The sequence below is a fragment of the Rana temporaria genome, chromosome 13 (assembly GCF_905171775.1).
Source record: "Rana temporaria chromosome 13, aRanTem1.1, whole genome shotgun sequence".
Taxonomy (NCBI): domain Eukaryota; kingdom Metazoa; phylum Chordata; class Amphibia; order Anura; family Ranidae; genus Rana; species Rana temporaria.
In genome coordinates this window covers 67,988,801-68,001,736 of record NC_053501.1, presented here as the reverse complement: position 1 = coordinate 68,001,736, position 12,936 = coordinate 67,988,801, and the positions used below count along the sequence as shown (strand labels likewise).

Genomic DNA, 12,936 nt, shown 5'->3' with positions numbered 1-12,936 from the left:
CCCCCGAGCCGGACTTTGGACATGCCTGGTTTACGAACAGCTGTTGTGTCGACTCGGCGGCGCTTGCGCACAATGAAAACATTGACGGACCAGTATCTTTCAAAAATGGCGCCAGAACGTAACTGCGCATGCGTATGCCCGATAATGGACGAGCGTGTACGAGCTTTGCCGAGCCAGGGTGTTCTCTCAAAAATACCAGACTTCGGAACGGCGCATGCGCAGTTCATGTCGGACCGGGCAGTTGACAGCACTGTATGTCATGTGTAATCTGTGTGCCTTATAAATAAATAACAATCTTTATATTGTCCACTAGGTGTCATAGCAGCAGCTGTAGCATATAAAGATAGACAACCAGGAAAAGGAGAATCTGAAGAGAGACATGAGTTCTCAGGAATCAGCCCCCAATCCCACTGTTCAGGGAGAGGATCCTCTTGAAGGGTAAGTAGATCACAGACACAGGGAGGGCACATGTGTACTTACCTCACAACCTGAGAAAATGTACACTTTATTTTTGTAATACATTTCAACTCATTTATCTGTCAAGTTTGACCTTTGAGATCTTAAACGACAGTTCCTGGTCCATGCGTTTGTTTTTGCACACCGATTGAAAGTAGCAAATTGCTTTAATAAAATACTATTCTTGTTTTAATGGAATTTGTAAAGTCAATTTAGGTTTGAGTTGTGTGTGGTGTACCTTGTACTGTTTGCTGCTCTTACGTTTTATCAGCAGTTTCTCATATTTGAGGAAGTAAAAGTATTCCTGCGCTGCCTATATAATCAAAGAAACTAAGGGCCAGATTCACAAAGGGGATACGACGGCGTTTCTCCTGATACGCCGTCGTATCTCTCAGAGTATCTATGCGGCTGATTCATAGAATCAGTTACGCATAGATAGCCATAAGATCCGACAGGTGTAATTGTTTTACACTGTCGGATCTTAAGATGCAATACCGCGGCCGCCGCTGGGGGGAGTTTGCGTCGTAAACCAGCGTCGGGTATGCAAATTAGGAGTTACGGCGATTCCCGGCGGTTTTTCGCGTTCGCTACGTCGCCGCTAGTCTAGTTTCCCGTCGCAAAGTTAGTTTTTTTAGTGCCTTAACTTTACACAGCAATCGTATTGCTGTATAAAGTATGGCCGTCGTTCCCGCGTCGAAATTTAAAAAATAACGTTGTTTGCGTAAGCCGTCCGGGAATACGGAATTATGCTACGTGCGTCGCCGTTCGAAAAAATGACGTCACGGCGCGCAAAGCACGGCGGGAGTTCGGAAACGGAGCATGCGCGGTAGGTCCGGCGCGGGAGCGCGCCTAATTTAAATGGCACACGCCCATTTAAATTGGCCCGCCTTGCGCCGGAGGCGGCCGGTGTAGGTTTTCATCGCAAGTGCTTGGTGAATCAGGCACTTGCGATGAAAACTTGCGGCGGTGTAACGTATCTACGATACGTTACACCGCCGCAGTTCTATGTGAATCTGGCCCTAAGAGCACCAGTTGCAGCAGACACCGAAAGGGGCAACCTTGGCACAGGAAAGAACAAAAAATTAAATCAGACAATGGTGTCGCGCTCTAGACAATAATGTAACAAGCTAACAGTGAAGGAGAAATATGACAAAATCCAGCAGGTAAATCCTGTGTGTCAAATATTATAAAGTGCATATGGTAATAATAATAACAATGGCAGTGATGAGCAGATCCAGAAAAAACAATGCTCATCTCAAAAACCTAGATATGCGAAAGTGACAGTGCAAATCATAAAGTGCTAGTACATAGATCATGAAGTGCTGGTACATGAATCACATAAATGTAAATAAACCACATCAATAAAGTGGATGAAAAGTGCATAACGTAAAGTGCAAGTGCATAAACCACATCGAAGGATGAAGTAAATTAAAGGGGTTGTAAAGGTTCGTTTTTTATTTTCTAAATAGGTTCCTTTAAAGTGGAGGTTCACCCTCAAAAAAATTTCTGACATCACATGAAGTCGAGCCATCCTACCGACAGAATGCCGGTGTTTTTTTTTTTTTTTTCTCAGCACATACCTCGTTATCACGATTTTCACCCCCCGGCAATCCCGCATACTGCGCGTCACAGGTTGCCGACAGAACCCGAACGTCGGTGCGCAGGCGCCAACCTGTGACGCGCAGTATGCGCCGTTCGGAAGCCTGTCAATCACAGGCAGTGCTTGAGAACGCCCACTCCCGCGGGATTGCCGGGGGGTGAAAATCGTGATAACGAGGTATGTGCTGAGAAAAAAAAAAAAAAACACCGGCATTCTGTCGGTAGGATGGCTCGACTCCATGTGATGTCAGAAAAATTTTTCTGACATCACATGGAGCCGTTCTGGTTGGGGGTTAGTCAGCCAGAACAGCTTACTGAGGAGGAACAGGAAGTGAGAGATTCAGACAAAGAAAACAGAAAAAAAAACATTTAGAAGGGAAATCAAAGGAAAAGGTAAGTGAACCAACAATGCACTAGCTTAAAGGAACCTATTTAGAAAATAAAAAACAAACCTTTACAACCCCTTTAAACGTGCACATAAAAGTAATTGAAGCTATTAAAGCGGAGCTCCACCCTAAGGTGGAACTCCCGCTGATCGGAACCCTCCCCCCCTCCGGTGTCACATTTGACACCTTTCAGGGGGGAGGGGGTGCAGATACCTGTCTAAAGACAGGTATTTGCACCCACTTCCGGCCACAACAGTCTCGGGCAGACTGCGGGCATGATGTCACCTCTCGCCGCCCCCCTTCCGTTGTGTGCTGGGAACACTCGGCTCCCAGTACACAGCGGGAGCCAATCGGCAGGCGCAGTGTGACTCGCGCATGCGCCGTAGAGAACCGGGCAGTGAAGCCGGAGCGCTTCACTTCCTGGTTCCCTCACCGTGGATGGCTGGGAGAGCAGCAGAGTGACGAGCGATCGCTCGTCCTTTGCTGCGGACGGCGCTGGACTCCAGGACAGGTAAGTGTCCTACTATTAAAAGTCAGCAGCTGCAGTATTTGTAGCTGCTGGCTTTTAATATTTTTTTTTCATGGCACATCCGCTTTAATCGAAGGCATACATGAAACATACTTCATCAGGGAAGTTTCTCATATTTAATTCCTTTATTTTTTTAGTTTTTATTAAAAAAAAGAATGTAAGGCACAGTGGCCATGATGGTTCCCTTCTCAACATTTAAAGTATGTAGAAAGTATTTACATTTTCTAATACACCCATCAATGAACTATGTAATTCTGGCACAGGCAGCCATATACGGCTTAACCACTTACAGACCGGAAGGATTTCCCCCCCTTAATGACCAAGCCATTTTTTGGGATACGGCACTGCGTCGCTTTAACTGACAATTACGTGGTGGTGCGACGCTGTACCCAAACAAAATTTATGTCCCTTTTTCCCCACAAATAGAGCTTTCTTTTGGTGATATTTGATCACCTCTGCGTTTTCTTATTTTTTTGCGCTATAAACAAAAAAAAGAGTGACAATTTTGAAAATAAAAGCAATATTTTTATACATTTGCTATAATAAATATCCCCAAAAAAATAAATCGCAATAAGCGTATATTGATTGGTTTGCGCAAAAGTTATAGCATCTACAAAATAGGGTAAAGATTTATTTCATTTTTATTATTATTTATTTTTTCCTAGTAATGGCGGTGATCAGTGATTTTTAGCAGGACTGCGACATTGCGGTGGACGTATCGGACACTTTTGACACTTTTATGGGACATTTATACAGCGATCAGTGCTATAAAAATTCACTGATTACTGTATAAATTACACTGGCAGGGAAGGGGTTAACAGTGGTGGCGATCAAGGGGTTAAATGTGTTCCATGGGAGGTGTTTCTAATTGTGGGGGGCTAGGAATGACTGGAGGAGGAGAGAGATTGCTTTTCCTGATCAGTAAAACAGACAGTCACTCTCTACTCCCCTGTTAGAATGGGGATCTGTTTGTTTACATTGTCAGATCCTGTTCTGGCTCTCCGCTGAGCGATCGTGGGTGGCTGGCGAACATCGCGGCCGCCGGTCACGCAAATCGGGGCCGCACCTCAGGCGCGGTGTGCGCTCCCACTGTATTTATTACACAAACTGACGTACAGCTACGGCGATTCGCGTAATAGAGCTAACTGGCTGCAGTATAATGACGGCGGCTGATCGGCAAGTGGTTAAAGCAGATCTTCACTTCATCTGGGCACCACAAACCAAATAACACAAATTAATTCATTTTTAATAATTAAAGCAAACTCCCCTATCTATCCATGTCTCTATGCTTTATTTTGTTGAAAAATCACTTTGAAAAACAGGGCAAAATCGTGGGTGCGCGATATACGCCGATACCCGCTTCCCGCGCCTAGTTTGAATGCCTGCGCCGCAATATACCGAGCGCAGTACTCTCGGGTACATTCGGCCAGGCTCGGCTTCACTCGTAGTCACGCTCTGTGATGTGTATGCGCGAGAAGCCGAGCCTGGCCGAATATACGCGAGTGCACTGCGCTCGGTATACGTCGGCGGAGGCTTCAAACTGAGCGCGGGAAGCGGGGATTCGCCATGAAGACAGCGCGGGAGAAGCCGGGAGGACACCACCGAGGCCGCAGACGGACGCCGGACCGGACGAGGCCGCCGATGGACGCTGGGCAAGACACCAAAACTGTAAGTATTAAAATGTAATAAAAATTTTTTTACAGGAAAAAGAGGTCAAAATTAGGGGTGCGCGCTATACGCCGGAGTGCGCTATACGCCGGAGCACGCTATACGCCGGAGCGCACAATACCCCGATAAATACGGTAATTTGCCTGGGCAAGAAACTAGGAAGTAACCAAAGAAATGTAAATAAAAAAAGTTTAAAACAAGTAAATATATAATTTCCTAACTATTTACTAATCCTATCAGCATAAGGATTACAAATAATTAATGTTCAAAGAGTGAAGTTCCATTTTAAATTTTAGTGGTGTGTGCCTATGAGGTCGAAGGAGACAGGTGGAGAACTGTCAGCTGACTAGCACCTGCATCAAATCAAATGCAGCCGCTGGTCTGGTAGTCTGGTGGCAGCAGGCAGTGCGGCTGTCTGATTACAATAACCGGCAGGAAGAATCTTCCATCCGTATTGTTTAGTGTGGAAGGAGGAATCTGTTGGGTTTTTCTTATATACTGTATTACCCAATACCTTTGCCAGGGCAAACATTTGGTCACTGGAGATGACGGTGGCATGTACAGTATGTTAAAACTGATTGTAAAAGTGACGTTTTTTTTTTTTTTTTTTCTAGGCTACTTCTTGAGCACAAGAGCAAATTTAAGACATGCAGCCAGATTGGATTTTACAGGTATATTCTGGAAGCGAAAACATTACTTATGTAAATCTGTATTTGTGAAGGTATTTACTTAGTGATCACCAAGCTGTAAGTGTATACACATGACAGCTCATAAAGAACATACCTAATAGCAGAATCTTACAAATTCATTTATATTTATAGATAGAGAAATACCGTAGATGAATAAAACACCAGACAGATTGTTCTGTTTTCTTTCCCTTCTCTTTTTATTAACACACTGCTGGCTCTATTGTATTGTTCCACTTTGACATGCAGGAGGCAGAAACTTCTTCACCCAGACCAGTCGCCATATTTGGCTCAGTTGGACACCCTCAAAAACGAGAATGGCATTGTCACACTTAACATTATTCACCAGGAAACAAAGGTCAGTACTTTCTATAAAATGCTGATTGCTAAACCCTGGAGATTTTTTTGTGGTTTGAAGAGTGTCAGTTAGCTACATGCAGTGGCGTAGCGTGGGGGGTGCAAGGGGGTCCACCCCCCGGGCGCAAAATTTAGAGGGGCGCTGTCACGAGTGTGGAGAGGAGGGAGCGCCAACAACAGATGGGACATAGGAGCATATGCATGGTGTCACCACTCCAGGCTTTACCAGTCATTATCAAGCACGCTCTCCTCTTCCCTACAGCCACCTCTGTCTCACACAGTGGATTATGTGACCACACTGGAGCTAGCTGAAAATAGGCAAGTCCATGGGTGGTCAGGGGGGCGAAAATTACTTGCCTTGCCCCAGGCGCTGACAACTCACGCTACGCCACTGGCTATATGTCAGTTAACGGATTACAGCCCTTGTGTTTGATGTGTTCACCACTTTTAAGAGCTGATAGCCAACAAGGGGATCAAAGAAAGAACCAAATTGTAAAGTGGAGACCCAGCCGGGTAAAAGACAGATGTCAAGAGACAGCGTAAAGGTTTAGTCAAGGAAATAGTTACATTAGGAGCACCATAAGATCAGGATTGAATAGGAGTCTAAGTGGAAACCAGTGTCTATCTGCTCCACCTGAAACTGCCCCTAAAGAGGGAATATGACAGTTTTCCACAAGAAAACTGCCATAGATTCCTTCAAAGCGTGACCTTGTCCTAAGAGATGTGAGCTGTCACTTGACAGCTCACACCCCCCTCTCCGCTGGTGCAGTGATTAGACTACAGGAGGAGAGCCTGCAGAGTTAATATCCCTCCTCCTTCGGCTGTGTCCAGTGACAGATCGCGCCGCAGTGCGGCCTGTGGGGCGCTTTCTGGGTGGATGTCATATGACATACACCTGGAACGATGAATGTCCCGCCCAGCTGTCATTTGACAATAGGCTGCGCGGAATGTTGTTAATGGACCTGCTGGATGTGGTGCACCATTACTCCTTTGAGGTTGATTTACTGAAGGCAGATATAGTAGCAGTTGCTCTAGATCTGAGGGGAAGCTCTGAAATAAGGGGAAGCTCTGCAATGAGGGGAAGCTCTGCTGATTTCTATCATCCAATCATGTGCAAGAAAAAATTCAGCTATTTCTTTTTTCTTTTCCTTGCATATTATTGAGTATTCGTTGCAAAGTGAAGCTTTACCTCATTTACTAAGCTCTGGAGCAAGTGCACAGTATATTTGCCTTCACTGAAATCAACCCCATTGTGCTTTGATATGAAATAATGCTTACAGTGTTCTTAGCTGTAAAATATAAGTATTTCTGACCTGCTTGCAAGTTTGAAACAACTTGCTTTGATTTTATTAAATGTTTTTTTGTTAATAAATATCTTCAGTGTCAGTTTGATATAGTAAAATCTACGACTGACTTTTCTGTCTGATCCAAAATTCCGATTTCATTCATGTCCTCTCTTTTAGGTTCCCTTACAACTGCAAGTCATTGCAGTGGAAGGCAACATCGTTCGACTTAAAATCAATGAGCTTTCACCTCTAAAGCCTAGATATGAAGTGCCTGATGTATTGGTAAAGGAGCCAACTACTGAAAGGTCAGAATGAATACCTTTTATAAGTATCCTTCCATGCCAGGTCCTGCTGTAATACTAAACCAATAGACTGCGCTGTGCCTGTGTAATACTATTTATTTGTTCCTCTCCTCCATAGATCAAGGAAAGACTGGGCCCTGTGTGCAGTGAGATTTTTTAACTAGCAAATGATTGCTTCCTAGGAGATCAGAATAGCCCAGTCATCAAACGCAATGCTCAGAATCCTGAGCATTAGGCCCCATACACACGAGAGGATTTATCCGCAGATACGGTCCAGCGGACCGTATCCGCGGATAAATCCTCTCGAGGATTTCAGAGGATTTCTATGCGATGGCGTGTACACACCATCGCATTGAAATCCGCGCTGAAATCCTCTGGCGATGACGTGTCGCGCCGTCGCCGCTATTATGACGCGGCGACGGGCGCGACGCTGTCATATAAGGAATTCCACGCATGCGTCAAATCATTACGACGCGTGCGGGGAATCCCTTTGGACGGATGGATCCGGTAAGTCTGTACAGACGAGCGGATCCATCCGTTGGAATGGATTCCAGCAGATGGATTTGTTGTGCATGTCAGCAAATATCCGATCTGCTGGAATCCATCCCAGAGGAGATTTCTCCGCGGAAAAAGATCCGCTGGCGTGTACACACCATAGGATCTATCCGCAGAAACCCATTTGCTGGGATTTATCTGCGGATGGATTCTATCGTGTGTATGGGGCCTCACTTATTATTGTGCAAAATATGACTATGGGGGTTATTTACTAAAAGCAAATCCACTTTGCACTACATGTGTAAACTACAAGTGCAAAGTGCACTTGGAAGTGCAGTCGCTGTAGATCTGAGGGGGACATGCAAGGAAAATAAAAAACAGCATTTTATCTTGCACATGATTGGATAATAAAAAATCAGCAGAGCTTCCCCTCATTTCAGATCTACCCCTCAGATTTACAGCGACTGCACTTCCAAGTGCACATTCAGTGCAATTTCAAGTGCACTTTGCAATTGTAGTTTGCACTTGTAGTGAAACGTGGATTTTCCTTTTGTAAATAACCCCCTATGTTTACTTTGCAAGATTAATTTTTCATTGCCCGTGCAAATGAGGTGAAGCTAAATTATGATTTGTGGAAAGAATACCCAATTAGGTGTAAGGACATCTAAAAAAAAAAAAAAAAAACAGGATGTTTGGTTGGATGATTGAAGGGCAGAACACCTTTTCTTCATTCAGCAAGCCAAGTGAAAGCTCACTTTGCAAAGTGAAAATATTCTTATTCAGTTCAGTGAATACATAGAAGCCATGCTGACATATTCTTACTGGAGAAGAGATGCTTAGGAGGCGATATGATAGCAATATATAAATCCTCCTAGCATTAGGAGGAAACTTAGGGCCAGATTCACAAAAGAGATACGACGGCGTATCTCCTGATACGCCGTCGTATCTCTGTTTCTATCTATGCGACTGATTCATAGAATGAGTTACGCATAGATATCCCTAAGACCGCATTCACATCTAGGCGTTTTTACGCCTGTAGCGCTATGCCGCTGCCGCCAGAGGGCTGGAAATACATGTCCCTCTATGGAGATGGTTCACATCTCCACGCCGAAACGCCTGACGCCTATCGCCTGAAAAAAGGTCCCGGACCTTTTTTTTAGGCGTCTTTCGGCTAGGAGATGGGAAGCATCTCCATAGAGGGGGTCATTCTGGGGCACATCTAGGCGGACAATACCGGCGTTTTGTCGCCGCAAATCGCGGTACAAAACGCCGCTATTTGTACCGCGATTTCGTCCGCCTAGATGTGAATGGAAATATTGGTATAAAGATGAGGGATGGACAGCCGCACTCCAAACCAAACAGGTTGTCTTTATTCAAATCAACAGCAAGAACACAGCAGATCACAGCAATAGGAACAGGAGAATACCGACGTTTCGCACTGGCTTCAGTGCTTATTCAACGCCGCTATTTGTACCGCGATTTGCGGCGACAAAACGCCGCAATTTCGTCCGCCTAGATGTGAATGGAGCCTAAGATCCGACAGGTGTAATTGTTTTACACTGTCGGATCTTAGGATGCAGTACCGCGGCCGCCGCTGGGGGGAGTTCGCGTCGTAAATCAGCGTCGGGTATGCAAATTAGGAGTTACGGCGTTTCATGACGGATTTTCGCGTTCGCTACGTCGCCGCTAGTCTAGTTTCCCGTCGCAAAGTTAGTCGTTATTTGACCTGCCTTAACTTTACACAGCAATCGTATTGCTGTATAAAGTATGGCCGTCGTTCCCGCATCGAAATTTAAAAATGAACGTCACTGAACGGAATTACACTACGCGCGTCGCCGTTCGAAAAAATGACGTCACTGCGCGCAAAGCACGACGGGAATTGCGAAACGGAGCAGGTCGCCGGCGTAGGATTTCATAGCAAGTGCTCTGTGAATCAGGCACTTGCGATGAAAACTTGCGGCGGTATAACGTATCTACGATACGTTACGCCGCCGCAATTCTACGTGAATCTGGCCCTTAATTCTTAGGTCCCTAAAGAAGACATGTGGCCACACAATGAAGTTGGATGAGAAACAGTTCAATCTGGAACTGCGTAATGGATTCTTTACTGATAGGGCGGTAAGGAATTCTTTCCACAGTTGGTGGGGTCAGTGGAGAGTCAAACATAAGTCCAAAAAACATTTAGATGTGCTTAAACACAATGTACAGTCATATGGAAAACAGTAGACACACACGTTCAGGTTGAACTGGAGGTACCAGTGACTTTATTCAATCTTTGTAACGGTGCAATTATTATTATAAAGGATTTGTACAACGATCAGCCATAACTTTATGACCACCCACCTAATATTTAGTATGTCCAATTTTGCCACCAAAACAGCCTTGGCCCATCAGGGCATGGATGCCACTAGACCTCTGAAGGTATGCTGTGGTATCTGGCACCAAGCTGTAGTAGCAGATCCTTTAGATACTGTCAGTTGTGAGGTGGGGCCTCCATGGATTGGTCCAGTTTATCCAGCACATCCCACAGATGCTCCAATGGATTGAGATCTGGAGAATTTGGTGATCTAGTCAACATCTCAAACTTGTTGTGTTCCTCCAATCATTCTTGAACCATTTTTGTAGTGTGGCAGGGTGCTACAAAAATGGTTCAAGAATGATTATTCTGCTGAAAGAGGCCACTGCCATCAGAGCATACCGTTTTCCCCAAAGGGATGTACTTGGTCAGCAACAATGTTTAGGCAGGTGGAACGTGTCAAATAACATCCACATTACTAGCAGGACCCAGGGTTTTAAAGCAGAGGTGGGCTTGCCTTCTACCTATAATGCCTCCTGGTGCAATCTCTTCCCCAGGTAAGCGATGCACACACATTTGACTACATAATGTACAAGAAAACATGATTGATTGGACCAGGTCATCTTATTCCATTGCTCCATGGTCCTGTTTTGATGCTCACGTGCCCACTGTAGGAGCTTTCAGCTGTGGACACAGGTCAACATGGGTACCCTGTCTGATCTGTGGCTACGCAGCCCCATGCACAAAAAAAATGCTATGTCCATTTTTCTGTTTTAAATACAGTGGGCCAGATTCAGGTAGAATCACGCAATATTTGCGTGGGCAAAGAGCAAAGATTTTTCTCTGCGCCCACGCAAATATTTTGAAATGCCCGCGATTCACGGAGCAGTTGCTCCGTAAATTGCGCGGGCGATATGCTAAATAGCCCTGCGTAAGGGCGCCTAATGTAAATGATCCCGCCGGGGGCGGGAATCATTTAAATTAGGCGCGCTCCCGCGCCGAGCGAACAGCGCATGCTCCGTCGGGAAACTTTCCCGACGTGCATTGCGGCAAATGACGTCGCAAGGACGTCATTTGCTTCTAAGTGAACGTGAATGGCGTCCAGCGCCATTCACGGTTCACTTACGTAAACGACGTGAAATTTAAATTTCACGAGCGGGAAGCGCAGCCATACTTTAGCATTGGTTGCGCCTGCTATTAGCAGGAGCAGCCTTATGCTAAAGTCGCCGTACGGAAACTCCGTACCTTGCGTGCGCAGGGCCCGCGCAACTTTTGTGAATCGGTGGTAGTATGCAATTTGCATACTATACGCCGATCACAATGGCCGCGCCCCCTAGCGGCCAACGCAAGAATGCAGCCTGGGATGTGAAGGCATAAGGAGGCTTATGTCTGTCACATCCTAGGCTGCAGTCGGTGTAACGAGGTTCCTGAATCAGGAGCACTCGTTACACCGGAGCAAGTAAGCCCTTGCGCCGCGCAACCTATGGTTGCGCGGGCGCAAGTGCTTCTTGAATCTGGCCCATTAACTTCAGGGACAACATGTTTACTTGCTGCTTAATATGTCCCATTGACTTTAAGATGGCATTGTAACAAGATATGTTATTCATGTAACTTTTCAGTGGTCATAAAGTTATAGCTGATCGATGTATGTTGCCAACAGTTTTCACAGCGCTTTACAAAATAGTTATTGATAAATCAGTACAAAATGTTCTCTAGTGCTACCCAATTATCGTGATGTAATTACATGAACTAATTAGTGTTAAAATACGAAATGAATAAATGTACTATTCCATCAGGTTCAATATCTTGCTGCAAGAGACAGAAACTGTGGTTCTCGAGCATACAAATGGCACAAGCAAGGTCCATATCCATTCCCAGCCATTTTCTATTATGGTGACACAAGAAGACAAGGAACTTTTTGGAATAAACTCTCAGGGCTTTTTGTATTTTGAACATCTACGACTACCACCAGAAAAAAGGTACAAAATCACTCGAAGGGAAGGTTTTTATTTAATATATATATGGATATTGTATTGTATGTTTATTATGATAAAAGTATAGAAACTTTTTGTAGCCAAACAGAACTTGCATTTTACCCAAGTCTGACATGGTTTACTATGATGTAAAAATTGTTCTGCTCTGGAAAGGGTGCACAAATGACTGTTTTTGTAGGCTGAGTCACTACAATTGTAAGGCCTCATGCACACAGCACGTTTTAAAAACGCCAGCGCTACAGCAGCATTTTTACATTGGTGTTTTTTGGGCATTTTCTCCCTATAATGTAAAAACGCCTAAACGTGGCTTTACAGCTTTACAGCTTATTGTTACTGCTCCTGGTAGCACAGGCTGTCGTTTTTTTCTACTGCCCCTAAATTTTAATGCCTCCAAACGCCTCTGACAGTTTATGTGTGCATGGACACCAGCGGCGGTCCGTCCATAGAGGGCGATGGAGCGCCGCCCCCTCTGGCTCCACACCGCCACTGAAAATAACATTGCATGAATGTATGTTATTGTTGCCTGCTGCCGCTGGTCTATTCAGGTGTCCGGACATTGAGCGCCGACCACCTGAATAACGGCAGCTGGTTGGCTGTGCGGAAGTGCCTATCAGAGCCAGCGGCTCTGATAGGCACTTTCAGGGAACGTACGGGGTGCGTTCCTTGGATAGAACTGACAGCCGTCTCAGCCAATCAGGTTCGCCGATTCTGGTTATCGGTAACCTGATTGGCTGAAGCTTCACCAAGGTGGGAATAGACATCGAGGGACGTGGAAGGATTAAGGTAAGTGCATTTTACAGGGCACAGCGGCGACAAAGGGCACAGTGGCATCAATGGGCACAGAGGCAACAAAGGGCACAGTGGCATCAATGGGCACAGTGG

At 45.3% G+C, this 12,936-nt stretch overlaps 1 protein-coding gene across 5 annotated transcripts in view; it reads left to right on the top strand.

Moving 5' to 3' along the window:
- Positions 1–12,936, top strand: part of GANC (glucosidase alpha, neutral C) — a 129,465-nt gene that overhangs the window by 9,223 nt on the left and 107,306 nt on the right. For all 5 annotated transcript variants that reach the window (XM_040333499.1, XM_040333497.1, XM_040333496.1 and 2 more), the window contains exons 2-6: positions 314–438; positions 5,253–5,309; positions 5,574–5,682; positions 7,145–7,272; positions 11,857–12,039. In XM_040333499.1, coding sequence (XP_040189433.1) covers positions 380–438; positions 5,253–5,309; positions 5,574–5,682; positions 7,145–7,272; positions 11,857–12,039 — 536 coding nt within the window. In that variant the 5' untranslated portion in view covers positions 314–379. The remainder of the gene's footprint in view (positions 1–313; positions 439–5,252; positions 5,310–5,573; positions 5,683–7,144; positions 7,273–11,856; positions 12,040–12,936) is intronic.